The sequence below is a fragment of the Lithobates pipiens genome, unplaced genomic scaffold (assembly GCF_037356315.1).
Source record: "Lithobates pipiens isolate NorthernLeopardFrog02 unplaced genomic scaffold, aLitPip1_a1.2 Scaffold_1, whole genome shotgun sequence".
NCBI classification, from domain to species: Eukaryota; Metazoa; Chordata; class Amphibia; order Anura; family Ranidae; genus Lithobates; species Lithobates pipiens.
Genome location: NW_027507685.1, coordinates 120,608,773 through 120,624,172, shown reverse-complemented (window position 1 = coordinate 120,624,172; position 15,400 = coordinate 120,608,773). Strand labels below are relative to the sequence as shown.

Sequence of the window (15,400 nt, the reverse complement as noted above, 5' to 3'; positions counted from 1 at the left end):
CGAGGCTTGGCTTCACAGGATGGTAGTAGACCGGAAGTGGGGCGGGAGGATTTTTAACATGATGTCCCACGTTCCTCTTCCCCTCTTTTACAGTTGGAGGTATGTACTAGTGTGGATGGCTGTGTGACCCAGGAGACTTGGTAGGATAACATAATACCAGTGTTTTTGTGCGCTTGATCATTGGTTCCATCATAGTCTGGATAGACATTAGGAAACTAATGCGATTGGTTGCCCTTTGGGGGGTGTGGTTTTCTGACCCGGATCCAGTCTTTGATTGGTCTAGGGGGTGGGGATCTGACCAATCAGGTATAGACATCAGAATGAGGCTTGGTTTTGGTGGGAACAGCCAGGTGCCCAGAGTGAGGTTTGGAGGATAGAGACAATATAAATGGAGGTGACGCAGCGTGCCGCTCGTGCCCCTGGATGACGCAATTTGTTGCGAAACGCGTAGGGATGAGTGGTACGCTATACATCACCTCGTGTTTGTGACGGTTTCCAGGAGAACAGGTCTGTCTGTGTGCGTCCGGCCGGCGCAACGGACTTAAGGCTTATTTTCTTTTATACATTTGTAAGTGCATTTTTACTTTTTTTATTTTGAGAAATAAAGGGTTTTACACTATTTAGAGTTTTATCTTCCCTTTATGGTCCCGATGTCCCTTCTTTTGAGTCCTTCTTTGGGTCTTTGAGGAATACGCTTGGGAACAGGCCTTCTTCCCAATCCCCACTGGAGTAGTGGAACCAGGAGGAAAGTGAGGATCCCCCTTTGGCCGGAAGTCGTTCTTACAAGTCTCGTGTGACCCTCTGTAGTGGGGGGGTCATGTTTTTCTGGTAAGCGGCAAATTTTTATCACATGTTGGTGGCGGATTGAACACTTACCCTCTCATTGGACTAAGTGGCTGTTTTTCCATGAATATGGTGGTTTAGTTTTGGAAGGACTTCATCTTCACACTTTATAATAATCGTTTTTGTGGTTTATGTATATGGACTCACTGTTTAAATACTGGATGTTTTTGTTTTATTTGCTTTATTTTCCTTTATGCGGATAGAGGCCCACATAACGGAAATTTATGTTGTAAGGGTCAATTTTTTATGTTCAAAGTTCTCTATATGTGCTTTACATTATGCACACATGTTCACTAATTTATATATGGTTATTATACTGAGTTTTTAATTTATAATTTTTTTGTGCACAATCAGTTGTCTGCATAAGTTAAGCGCGGCTTAGTAGTATATTTTTTCATTTTTTCTGTATTTATGTGACACAGCAAAGCCGCAGCTAAACGTTCATTCCCACAGGTATCACTTTAGAGTACATATAATTTACACTTTTTCTTTTACCTTAGCGCAGTTTTTCACATTCTTTCTTTAATATTCATTACCTGCTGGGTTATACTTCATCATCAGGTGAATGGACACTGGTAGACCAAAGGTCTTCAAGCAGGAAGTGATCCCCTATATAACCCATCCCATACAGAAAGTACTTTAGTTTTGTAGAAAGCACTTAATCCTCAAAAAAGAGGGGAGGGATCTCTGTGTCCCATGATGTACTCAAATAAAAGGATTTTACAGATAAGTATGACGAAAAATCCTATTTTCTTTTTCATATATCATGGGACACAGAGTCAGGCTAATATTCATTACCTGCTGGGACATCCCAGAGCAATAGCCTTGAGGGGAGGGAGACAAACTGCCAAACAATAGCCATCAGAGCTTATACGGCAGCCCACAGTGCACTGCGGGCAAAAGCCAAATACTCAGCTGCTCGAACATCCACTTGGTAAAATTTTGTGAACGTATGCACTGAAGATAGCAGCCTTATAAATCTGAGCCAGAGATACCTGATGGCGAAAAGCCCAGGAGGTTCCTACACCCCTGGTATAATGAGCTCTCACCATAAAGCAGGCAGCTTTATGTTTCAGACAATAGGCCTGAATGACCAATTGACGGACCCAATTGGCAATGGAAGCTTTGGAAGCTGCCTGCCCCTTCTTAGGTCCTTTTGGTAAAGCAAAAAAAAAGAGACTGATCCTCGGATCTCCGCAGATCTAGACAAATAAACCTTGACTGCCCAGACAACGTCCAGAGAATGCAGTCATCTCTCTTCCGCTGAATGAGTCTGAGAGAAAAAAGAAGGCAAAATAATGCCCTGATTTAAAGGAAAGGCCGACACCACTTTTGGCAAAAAGGATGGAACAGGTCGTAACACAACCCTGTCAAATAATGAGTTCTCACCATAAAGCAGGCAGCTTTATGTTTCAGACCATAGGCCTGAATGACCAATTGACGGAACCAATTGGCAATGAAAGCTTTGGAAGCTGCCTACCCCTTCTTAGGTCCTTTTGGTAAAACAAAAAAAGAGACTGATCCTCGGATCTCCACAGATATAGACAAATAAACCTTGACTGCCCAGACAACGTCCAGAGAATGCAATCATCTCTCTTCCACTGAATGAGGCTGAGAGAAAAAAGAAGGCAAAATAATACTCTGATTTAAAGGAAAGGCCGACACCACTTTTGGCAAAAAGGATGGAACAGGTCATAACATAACCCTGTCATGGTGAAGGACCAAGTATGGTTCCCTGCACAAAAGGGACGCCAACTCCGACACCCTTCTAGCCTAGATGATAGCCATCAGAAAGGCTAGATTGCGTGACAGCAAGTCTAATGGAATTTCCTTAATAGGTTCAAATGGTTGTTTCTGTAACACAGACAGCACCAAGTTCAATTCCCAAGGACACATAGGTGACCTAATGGGGGAAGCAAGCGAGTTGTCCCTTGCATAAAGGTTTCAGATCAGTGAATGAGAAGCTAAAGGCCTTTGGAAGAATACTGATGGAGCCAAAACTTGACTTCTGATTGTACTCAAAGCCAATTTGATTTCCACAGCTGACTGTAGAAAAGATAGAATCCTCCCAATCACATATTTCTGAGTGACAGCTTTTCTAGCATTCACTGGAGTAGACATCCCTGGTCCTGAGATGCCACGGTCCTTTAACACCCTGACTTCAATAGCCATGCCATCAAATATAGAGACTGTAAATTGGGGTGAAATATAGGACCTTGAGACAGTAGATCTGGGCGACATGGAAGCGTCCATGGCCTGTCTATTGTCAGTCTCACAATCTCCAGGAACCAGGGCCATCTGGACCAGGCCGGTGCCACCAGAATGACTGGAACCCATGTCTCCAATTATGTGGAAAGAGAGGGATCGGAAGAAAAGCATAAGCCAGGGAGTACTGGCTCCATTGAACCATCAGAGCATCTGCTCCAATTGTCAGGGAATCTCTTGTCCGAGACACAAACTGCTGTAACTTGTTGTTGAACCTGAATACCAATAGGTTGACCACTGGCCATCCCCAACATTGGCTAATTTCCTGGAACACCTCTGGGTGTAGGGACCATTGCCCTGGGCACATCTGCTGGCGGCTGAGATAATCTGCCTTCCAGTTCTCTACTCCCGGGATATGGACTGCCGATATGATTGGCACATGTCCCTCTCCCCAGGCTAGTATGTAGTTCACCTCATTCAGAGCTGAATGACTCCTGGTACCGCCTTGGTGGTTTAAATAGGCCACTGTCATTGGAGTGCGTCCCCTCAAAAGGAGGGCTTGGTGCTGGGTTTAGAAGAATTTTGGACCCAGGGCCTTTTCTGGCCCTGGTCTTGTGGCTTGCCCTTGGCCCTAACACCCTGTTGGGGGCAGAGCCGCCCTGGCGCTGAGACATTTAATGAAGCAGTCCCTGGGTTTTTAAACAAGGGGCGTCTGGTGCTTTTCTTCACAGGAAGTAGAGAACTCTTCCCTCCGGAAATCTTTTGGATATATTTCTCCAAGTGATCACCAAACAAACGTTCCCCATAAAATGGGAAACCTGACAATAACTTTTTACAAAGAAGCTCGGCTGACCAGTTCTTAAGTTATAAAATTCTCTGCATATGTACAGACAAGAGAGCCAGATGAGAAACCTGCAGTATTGAATCCTTTAAAGCAGGGATATGCAATTAGCAGACCTCCAGCTGCTGCAAAACTACAAGTCTCATCATGCCTCTGTCTCTGGGTGTCATGCTTGTGGCTGTCAATGTCTTGCTATGCCTTTATGGGACTTGTATTTCTGCAACAGCTGGAGGTCCGCTAATTGCATATCCCTGCTTTAAAGCATCAACAGCAAAACACAGCGCTCGAGGAATATCTGTCTTACTTTCAGGCAGATCATCCTCCTGGTTAGGCCTTTTGATTTGATTGGATTAGGCCGTTTGACCTGATCCTTTACGGACTGGCAAATACTATTTGCTGCAACGGCTGGCTGAATAGCTGAACTGGCCAAAGAAAGGGAAGCTTTTGATAATAACGCCAATTTCTTGTCAACAGGGTCTTTCAAGCCCTTTACGTTATCTACTAGACAAGTTAAGTTCTAGAGAAGAAAGAGACTGCTGCATCTACGGCTGGCATGCTCCATTTTATAGTGAGCTTTTCATCCATGGGATATAAAAGCACTCCTTGAATCCTGAGCTTTAAGCTTTTCCCCATCCTCAACCCATTCATGCTAGGACACTCCGGGAAGGGGATCTGTCACGCTTCCTGCCACCCTGCAGGATGGAGACAATCATGCCAGCCTGTGCTCAAACCCGGCTGAGGACAGTTCATCCTTAGTGAAAGGTGAAGCAGCAGCGTTGACTGTAGGCACAATACCAGATAGGTGCCGCGGCTCAGATTCCCCGGAAGCCTCTGGTCCCTCAGGGGATACAACGCTAGGGATATGACTAGGTTCATCAGGAACTACTGACGACATAGGTGCGCCCTTCCCTGTGGTTTTAGTCCCGCTCCTCTTTTTGGAAGACATTTAATAGCCACAAACAGAGTATTTGGGTGTAGTATTAAAGCACATGCGCAGTCCCAGCGAACGGGCGTGACTGTATACGCATATGACAGAAATATTCGTGCACCCAGACAAAGGCTACTGCACATGTGTGACAAAGCCCTGTACGTCATGGCCGCCAAACAAACAAACTGCTTAGCACGGCAGAACACCCACAACTAGCCTATAGCTCCCCCGTATGATAACCTCACAAAGATGTCCAGCTTTTAGCTAGCTTGACTGGCACCCCACAATAAGAAAAATAAGGGGTTTCACTTACACGTCCAGGCAGAGGGCCACTTAGAAACTAAGGGCCCAATTTTCATCCTTCAGGACGGGTTCCTGTAACTTGGACCTTCAAGGACTGGGTACCCTTTTCATGTTTAGGGACCACTCCCTTGGACCTGTACAGCACCCTGCAGGAAATGCCTTAGCGCTGTAGTGTCCAGGATTTTCACTCCACAGGGTCCAGCGCACAGAGGCCACATTGAAGGCAAAACCTTGCAGGATCTTGAGTCTTCTTTGCGAGGCTCGGGTACCATTTATCTAAGCATAAAAGCCTGTGTCAAATGCATCCAAGCTTGCTGCTCGTTTGTATACAATGCGCTGTTGCTAGTTTTAAATGTGAGTACCCTATTTTTTGCTTTATGTTGAATAAACTTACATCGAGTGTTAAACATACTACACCAGAGAGCCTCTCCTATGTTTCTCTATTTTACCTGCTTGACACACTGGGAGCAAACCGCTCTGCTGAGTACCTGTCCCTGGTAACAAGCTGTGACCCTTTAGGTGATCTACAACTGAGAAGAAAGGAAAGAGGCTCCTTTCCTTCTGCCCCAGAGTGACCCACTGGCTTTACTATATGATGCTTACTTTGCAGCTGTAAGGTAATAAGTTAGTACACCTGCGGGTGGCATTTCTCACCGAAGATTCACCTATTGTCACTATGTCACCCCACTGATGCTACCCTACATGCTGCACCTTGCACTTTAACACTAAGTGGAATCCATACCACTTGTCGCACCTTTGCACATTTGGACATTCTGAAACTTCACCTTATTTATGGTGTGATTCCCCTCACTCCTATCCTGGGGAGAAACTTTTTACCAGACAAGGAGTGAATGAACCATCAAATGGCAAACTTGTACAGGAATGTAAAGCCTGTTTGAAGCACACAAAAGCATAGCAACACGGGTGGCAAAGACGTGGAGATCGTTCATTCAATAAATGATGTGAATATTCACTTCAATGGACCAACCATTTGAAAATCAAACTCTACTTCTTTCATTTGCACATGATTGAGTATACAAAGTGAACAGGAATTTGCTTTTCACACTGAAGAATTATCACTCAACTTAGTATATCAGCTGAAAGGTTTCCTTTCTTCAGGGAAGAAGATGAGCTAAGTGGTTGAGAGAAAAAGTTGGATAATTATAAGCGTGTTTTGACAACATCATGGCGTCCAGGTTTAAGGTGAGCAAAGATGTGAAATGTCCATCATCCAATAAAATCTCAATTGCTGAAGCTTTTGCATGTTGGTGTACTTACCTGCTCTGTGCAATTGTTTTGCACAGAGCAGCCCCGATCCTGGCTCCTGCTTGCTTTTATCAATCTGCCCTGTGAGGAGGGAAAGAGTGGAGAGAGCCTGTGCTCTCATGCACAGAGATGGATCGAGCTTGAGCTCAGGTAAGTAGGGTTAAGAGGGAATCCTGCAGCACAGCAGGTTTTTTACCTCAATGTATCCCCACATCCAATTCGCATGACAGGCGAGTGTGACCGGCTCTCCGTGAAGCCGGTTCACACAAGTCCCAGACGTCCGCGGTCCGGATTGTAGAAAGGTCCTGTGCATGATTGGGTTCGGTTCAGGTGCGAATTCAGGCCTGAATTGCTCCTGACCCAGTGAACAGACACGCACTGGACCCCAGGCACGAACCAGCGGCATATGTGAACCCGGTTTAAGGCTATCAACATCATATAAATTTGAGCATGCCTAAAAGTATATTAATTATGCTTGCTTCCAAGATATATTCTATTTCTAAGTCCCCCTGTATCAGCATTCCAGATGCGTTTATTGTCATACTGAACGTACACAAGATGGAGCGGATAACAGCATGTGATTCATATTGCCCACACGCCATACAGTGTTTCATTTATCTGTTTCTAAAGAGATCTCAAGAAAAAGCTTGTTTTTTTTATGAATTCATGTAATGTTGTACGGTGTGTGTGTGCATGAGATGAGCCTTATGACATCATATGCTCCATCTCACACGTGTATTAGTACTATATTGTGAGCTGACCCTGTAAGCCCTTGTACACACGGTCGGAGATTCCGACGGAATGTGTCCTATCAGACCGTTTTGTCGGATAATCCGACTGTGTGTGGTCTCCATCGGACTGTTTCCATCTGAGTATCCGACGGACCAAGTTTTCCAACTTGTCCGTAAAATTTTCCAACAAAATGCTCAGATCGGACATACTCCGATCATGTGTAGCCTACTCCGATGGACAAAGTGCCACGCATGCTCAGATCAAATTCCTAGACCAAAGCTATTGGCTACTAGCCTGAATGTAGTCCCCTTGTAACAAAATAACGTCATCAAGTTATGTACAATCGGATTTTCCGACAACTTTGTCCGACCGTGTGTATACAACAGTTTCGGACAAAATCCAACGGATTTGGTTGTCAGAATGTCCGACCGTGTGTACAAGGGCTAAAGCATTTAAAAATTGAAGCGTGGGAGCAAAAGCACATGCAACATAGAGAGAGGCACCGTAAAGAGGATGAAAGGAGTAAGAGAGGCAGCATGGAGGTAGGTAAGTGTACTAATTACGTTTAAGGCCGTCTTCATGTCGTTTTCTAAAATATTGAGGGATAAGGTCCTTTTTTTAAAGCTAAACTCCAGGAATTATATTTTTTGCTTACACCTCTATCCATCCTCTCCACCTTGTTCGTTTATAGAACCCATTATATTAATTGGAAAAAAAAAGTCCAAGGCGTTCTATTAATGGCAGAGGTGCAAAAGGAATGAGCCCCTGTGTTCTGTGTGCAGAAAGATAAACAGCTCACACAGAACCTGAAAGATCACAGCTCTAAATGTATGTAATCTGGACTACTACAGTGATTTACAGCATCCCCAGCAGCCCTCAGGTATAAGATATGCATACTTACATTGAGCCAAGCTGATCCGATATAATTATGCAAAAAATATAATTCCTAAAGTTCAAATCTAAAGTGATATACTGCAAGTGGGGTGAGGGGTTCTGATTCAGTGGCGGACGCTCATATGGGGTGCCGCCCCCTTCATCCATGCGCCTGGCCCCTAATCTACATGCAGGGTGCCAGACGCATGGATTTCAATGTTTTTTTTTTTTTTACGCACGTGATTAGAGCCTGAGGTCCTATTTGGCTTCAAAAAGGGTGGGCTCTACTGCACCCTGAGCCCTATCTTTTGTTGTCGGACATTAGTGAACTAATATTTGCTAATGTCTTCCTGTTTCTCCTTCCGGCCAATCAGGAAGTGAGTCCTAAGTCCTGTTTGGCCGGGAGGAGAAGCGACCACTGGGACTTGGGAGGAGAGGCAGGGGGGAAGCCGCCGAAGCCACGACCTAGATGGAGTAAAGCAGGGATAATTGGCGAGCGAAGTGTCGATCGAGCGGCAAGGAGGGGGAGCAGCGAACGAGCCGTAGGCCACCCCCCTCCTCCAAGAAACCTGAGCACCAGCTGCCAGTGTATGGCTGAATATGACTGGGTATGGCTGAGTATGGCTGTGAATGGATGGGATGGCTGGGTACTGCTGAGTATGGCTGGGTACAGCTGAGTACAGCTGAGTATGGCTGCATATGGCCGAGTACGGCTGGGTATTGCTGAGAACGGCTGTGTATTGCTGAGTACGTCTGGGTATGGCGGAGTATGGATGGGGGTGGATGGGATGGCTGTGCATGGATGGATGAGTATTGCTGAGTAGGGATGGATGGATGAGTATTGCTGAGGATGGATGGATGAGCATGGATGAGTATTACTGAGTATGGCTGGATGGATGAGTATTGCTGAGGATGGATGAGCATGGATGGAGGAATGAGTATTGCTGAGTATGGATGGATGGCTGGGCATGGATGGATTGCTGGATAAATATGACATCATGGGTGGCTGAGCATGGATGGCTGGATGAGGCTGCAATGGGTGCATATCAGCGCTGTGGGCACTACAGATCCAGCCTGCAGTGCTGCTGCACCCGATCTCTCCCCTCACACTGTACCAATCAGTACAGAGAGGGGAGAGAGGAACCGGACATGATGCCGGTTTGTTTACAAGTGATCACTCATTTAACCAGTTGAGACCCGCGCTATAGCCGAATGACGGCTACAGCGCGGATCTCCTTTGCCGGGACTACGTCTATTGACGTCGTCCCATGCACGAGCAGCCTGCGCGCCCCCTGAGGGGCGCGCACGGCGCGCTCTGTGATCGACGAGTCTATGAGACTCGCCTGATCACCGATCCGAGCAAGGGGTCGATCCCGACCCTTATCACGTGATCAGCTGTCAGCCAATGATATAACGGAGCTGGTAATCAGCTATTATTCCTGTCACCGTGAGGAGAAAAAAAAGAGCCGATCACCAGCGGCCGTAATTGGGACATCAGTCCCGATCACGGCCAGCCCTGCCAGTGCCCACCTGCCCCCTGCCAGTGCTCACCTGCCCCCTGCTTTGCCACATCAATAAAAAATGTGTCCCCCCTGTCAGTGCCACCCAGCAGTGCCCAAGGTGCCACCCAGCAGTGCCCACAGTGCCACCAAGCCGTGCCACCCAGCAGTGCCCACAGTGCCACCCAGCAGTGCCCACAATCTGCCTCAACAAAGGTGCTGCACCCCAGTGCCACATATCCGTGCCCAGCAGTGCCGCCCATCAGTGCCCAGCAGTGCCACCTATCAGAGCCACCTATCAGTGCCACCTATCAGTGCCCATCAGTCCCATCTATCAGTGGTACCTATCAGTGCCCCTTAGTGCCACCCATCCGTGCCACCCATCTGTGCCACCCATCCGTGCCATCTTATCTGTGCCCATCTTTGCCCATCAGTGCCGCCTTATCTGTGCCCATCGGTGCCGCCTTATCTGTGCCTATTAGTGCCGCCTTAACTATGCCTATCAGTGCCCACCAGTGCAGCCTATCAGTGCCCACCAATGCAGCCTATCAGTGCCCACCAGTGCAGCCTATCAGTGCCCACCAGTGCAGCCTATCAGTGCCGCCTCATCAGCGCACTTCAATGAAGGAGAAAAATTACCTGTTGGCAAAATTTTATAACAAACTATTAAACATGATTTTTTTTTTTTTTTGCATCTTTTTTTGTTTGTTTAGCAAAAAATAAAACTCCCAGCTGTAATTAAATACCATCAAAAGAAAGCTCTATTTGTGGGAAAAAAAATGATAAAAATTTCATTTGGGTACAGTGTTGTATGCCCGCGCAATTGTCATTCAAAGTGCATCAGTGCTGAAAGCTGAAAATTGGTCTGGGACTGAGGGGGGTTTAAGTGCCCAGTAAGCAAGTGGTTAACGGAGCGATCGCATGGTAAACGGTCACTGTCAGTGAACATTGACCGTGATCCGGACCCAGCGGTCACAGACATTCCCGGGTGCGTGCCCCAGGGGGCACTCGGTTGCGGGATTCTGGGAGGACGTCAATGTACGCCCTCCCAGAGTTATCAAGCCATGCTGTAGCCGTCATTCGGCTATGGTGCGGTCGCTAACTGGTTAAAGAAACATTGTCACCTTAGCCATGCATGCCTAGTGATTGGGTGCCAGATCCAATTTTCGGAGTAGGGAAGTTTCATGCTACTGCATACCTGGAAATATCATATGTTGGACAGCAGGGAAAGTCAAAGGAAAGCTGGTAAGGTGAGTATGTCAAGGTCAGGGGTCCACTGTAAAGACAATATCACTTTGTCCCACATGGACATAGTTGCTATCTGTCCCAGATTTGCTGGGACAGTCCCACATCTAGGTGCTCTGTCCTGATTATGTAGTGTCCTAGGGTGTGTCCCGGAATCACAGCGTTACCCCCATTTGCGTTACTGAGCATGTTCCGTAACTTACAAAGGTTTTTAACTGAGAGAATGGCAGGTACGTTAAGTGTGGTCCATGGACAGGGTGACAGTGTCCCAGGTACTGAGCCAAATATGTTGGCAAATAGCAAGTATGCATGGGCAAGGTGGCAGTGTCTCTTTAAATCTTTGGAAAAACACAGCTAGGTGGATTTCTCCCTTCAAAGTATGTTAACAAACAATTAGAAACTATAACAACTTTTAAAACGTTGTAGAAAGCTAAACTTTTCTTTTTTCTTTTTTTTTGTACCACTTTGCCAAATAACTCCCAAGATGCATGCAGTTTCTTTTTTCTTCACTGAAGTCTGGTTTGCAGAAAGTTTGCAAGTTCTGACGTCCTCTTGTGTGGTGGTGATGTGGGATTTGCTCTGGAGGGTATTAAGAATATTCATATTAGGAAGAATTGTAAAGAGGTTACTGGAGGCTAAAGGAGATGCTGTGAGTATGACATGGGACATGCTGGGTGGGTGTCTGTCGGGCTTTCAGAGAGACAGAAATCGCTTTCACTAACCGGGTCATTTAGAACAGACACTGTTCATGGGGTAAAAATTACAGTTGTTTTGGAACATGTTATATGGTTATGCACCTTGTCTTTTTAATGTTAAATGATATATACAGGGATGCTTTAGTAAACAGGCAACATATTAAAGATTGGTTTACAAAGTCAATTAGGCCCACTTAAGTGCCCCTTTGCAATGGCTGAATATATGTCCATATATCAGAGATCCGCAGGTGGCCTGTCTAAAATCAGCTGCCAATATACACCATTTTCATGTATTTTATGACAATTGATGATAACTGGAAGTATATAAATACAATTAAACTGTTAAAAAACAATTGGCTAGTATAGTGTATATTAAAAAATAACACAAAACAGTGAACATATACAGTATGTATATACAATATAAAGAAAAGCAATGTCCATGTAGCAAGCTGGAAGGCTTGGGAAAACTGAGGCTGAATATCATAACAGTACTGCACAAACCTGAATTTTTAGTAACATATTTACAGGTAAAATATTTATAGGTAAAATATATGTAGGACAAAACTATGGAGAAAATAGTGTTTGAATAGTTAATTGCTTTTTGTGTTTTCTTTGATTTATTTTACTGATGTGTTAAAAACATATTTATTTTATACCTAGTTTATGTTTTCATGGGAATTTTCATTTGCAAAAGCTGTGGAGCTTGTGTTAAATAGAGTGGTTGGAGGAGCTGTACATTCTGGTGAGGTCATTGCATGGACAAATTGTTGATGGCTGTTAAAGAACTGAGTATATAAATGATAATGCCTGAACCTACAATTTGTTTTGAATTCACATGCAATGTCTACCAATTTTTTGGATTTAAATCTGATTTATGAGAATTTTGCAGTCTCATTTATTGTAATTATTGTAATTAAATCTGAGTTATAATAATTGTACTGCACATACAAAAAAATAAAATAAAAAAAAAGACTGCAAGGTACAGTATTAAATGTTTGTTAAATACTCCTAAAGCCCAAATCCAGGAAAAAAAAATTAACTGCAAGGGTTAACTGCTTGTTTAGGGCTAGGGGACTTTTTAAAGTAGATTTACTCCATTCCACTGTGCTGCTACCCCAGTTCTCTTCAGCTGTCTTCAAGGAATTACGAGTATCACCTCTGATAGAAATAAAAATATATCAAGTACCATCATCCAGGAGTTTTTAGAGATCAAGGGGTTTGGTGTGGGGGTATTGGAGTAGCCGTTCACGCTAACTTCCTATAACCAACCCAGACCAGTAAATAATGTTTGGACTATACCGGTACTGATTTGGACTATACCGGTACTGATAACAGTACCGGTATAGTCCAAACATTATTTACTGGTCTGGGTTGGTTATAGGAAGTTAGCGTGAACGGCTAATCCAATACCCCCACACCAAACCCCTTGATCTCTTCAGCTGTCTAACGTAGTCAAGACCAATGCAGGATCCATAACCATGGCACCAATGGATCATGGGGGTGAAGGGGATGGGGGCGCTATCTGCCAGGGAAGCGGGTACTTTAAAGTGTTTTTCCTCTGCCCTAGAATGAATTAACAGTCAACCTTAGCAGTGTGGGCACAGCCCCACTGTAAGGGATAATTAAAAAAATTCCAAGTTGGGCTTTAAAGAGAATAGGAGTAGGGAGTGATAGAGCAAAGATTAGGGGGCCCTTTCATACTTTTTCACCCTAACGGATGTGCTGTAATGGTGCCTTGTGGCTTTCCTTGTCATGGCAGCCCAAAAATTCTGAATGGGTTTCCAGCGCACATGGACATATTAAAAAATCACCATTATAGACAACTCAGCTCATCACAGCATATTGTATGTGCACTGGCAGCAACTGTATGTATGTTTTTAGGGTGCATAAAAGAAAAGCGCTCAAATCCCTCATCAACACAGTCAGTGTGCTTGCACGGAGTAGGCAGGTATAACATATTTTACTTATTTTATATAATAATAAAAAAAAAAGACTTTTACAAATGCTTTTAAATCAATCACAAGAGCATCCTATGAAGGGATAAATTCGCTATTGTTTCACTAGATATCACTATTGCGCCCATCACCAAGTCAGTTCACTTCAAACCATGAGCAACACAGAAAATTTCTAAAATGAAACTGTAATACAAAATCAATGATTTATCTGGTTACATGTTACAAAGAAAAAGCCATGGCAGGGATATATACACTTAAAGGCCTCATGCACAATGAATGTTTGGCCCATGTGCATCAATTCCTGGTGTTTTAGTGCCCCCAGGTGGCATAGGTGCAGCATCTAGCCCCGATGACTGCAGCCTGTCAATGTCTATGACAAGCTGAAATAATCTGCAGCTGAACGCAGTCTGGATTGGCACTCCTGTTTAGGGACGCACATGTTCAGGGAAGTATGCCCAGTTTTCTGTATTCCGTGCATAGCTCCCTGAATGATGATGTCTAGGAATCCCGGAATCGATGTGCATGGGCTAAACCCACCCAAAGTGCATACAGCATTAGGGACAATACAAAGGGGCTGATTTACTAAGATGAATGCGCTGTGCCGGTTCATACCTCAATTTGTGCGCCAGATAAATTATCAAGTGAGCGTATGAACCAGCGCACGCATAAGCGCAACACATAGTATCAAATCAGTGTGACAATTCTCATTTAAACCAGAAAATAATGTGACACGTAGCGCTCTATAAGTGAATGCTTAAATTCACACTACCTAAAACAAAGATAGCATTTACATATACACCTATAAGTATATATATAAAAAAATGCTAAACATGCAAATATATGTGTATAAATATCTCACAAGAAATATATATACCTAAAATAATTAATCAAAATATTCCAGTGCAGAATAAGCAATAAAAAATATACCCAATAAAAACAGAAATAATCAAAATGTAATAAAAAATACATCAAAAATCTGTGAACCAAAAAATAAAAATAAAAATATAGCAGTCCAAATAAATAGGATCCAAATGATAAAGTCCACGTGAAAAGTGATAATCAGTGTCCAAATAAATCATTTACTCCTTCACCACACCATCTGTGATTGTGACAACCCCCATTGTGGGTACACTCACCAGCTGATAAGCCTCACACTCACGTGTTTGGCTGAAAAAGCTTTATATCCTCTAGATGGATGCCCACTGTAAAATCACCAGACTTGCGAAGCCCATATATCTTGATTCCCTCTCACCAAATCATAGGTATATGTATATGTACCTTGCGAGGTACATATACCTATGATTTGGTGAGAGGGAATCAAGATATATGGGCTTCCCAAGTCTGATGCTGGTGCCAAGACACTGCAACCCCTCACAGATACTCTATTTGGAGCGCAGGAATGAGCCCTGCTGCAAAATATTGCATCAAAAATTGTAATTACACGCCCCTGTTAAACAGGAGCTTAAAATTTGGGCCTTAGGCACTGGTGCTGGTGCCACAACACTGCAACCACTCACAAATATTGTAGTTGAGTGCAGCAACAAACCCTCCTGCAAAATATTGCATCAAAAATTGTAATTACAGTCCACTGGTGGCGGCGCCCATAACCAAAAATGTTCTTCCAAGCTATCAGCAGGATCATTGAGGAGGAAGAGGATAGTCAGTCAGCATAACAAGATAGTCACTCAGCATCAGCATAGGCAGTCTTGAAGGGATGTGACATTTCCAAAAAAATTATCAGCTTCAGGTGCTTGGTAGCTGGTGGTGATCCAAGACTGATTCATCTTTATGAAGGTCAGTTGATCAACCGAGTCGGTGAACAGGTGCACCCTGTGATCGGTTACAAAGCCTCCAGCAGCACAGAATGTGCGTTCCAAAAAAGAACGTTGGATGCAGGACAGGCCAGTAGCTCAATTGCATACTGTGCAAGCTCTGGCCAGTGATCCATCCTCAAGACCCTGTAATTTTCGATGGGAAAGGTGTCCAAGTCTGACCTTGCCCCTAGGTATTCCTGC

At 44.4% G+C, this 15,400-nt stretch overlaps 1 protein-coding gene across 1 annotated transcript in view; it reads left to right on the top strand.

Annotated features, from left to right (window-relative positions):
• Positions 1-11,265: 11,265 nt before the first annotated feature.
• LOC143974174 (olfactory receptor 1M1-like) overlaps positions 11,266-15,400 on the top strand; it is a 29,028-nt gene continuing 24,893 nt past the window's right edge. Inside the window, exon 1 of the mRNA XM_077475307.1 lies at positions 11,266-11,384. Coding sequence (XP_077331433.1) covers positions 11,301-11,384 — 84 coding nt within the window. The 5' untranslated portion in view covers positions 11,266-11,300. The remainder of the gene's footprint in view (positions 11,385-15,400) is intronic.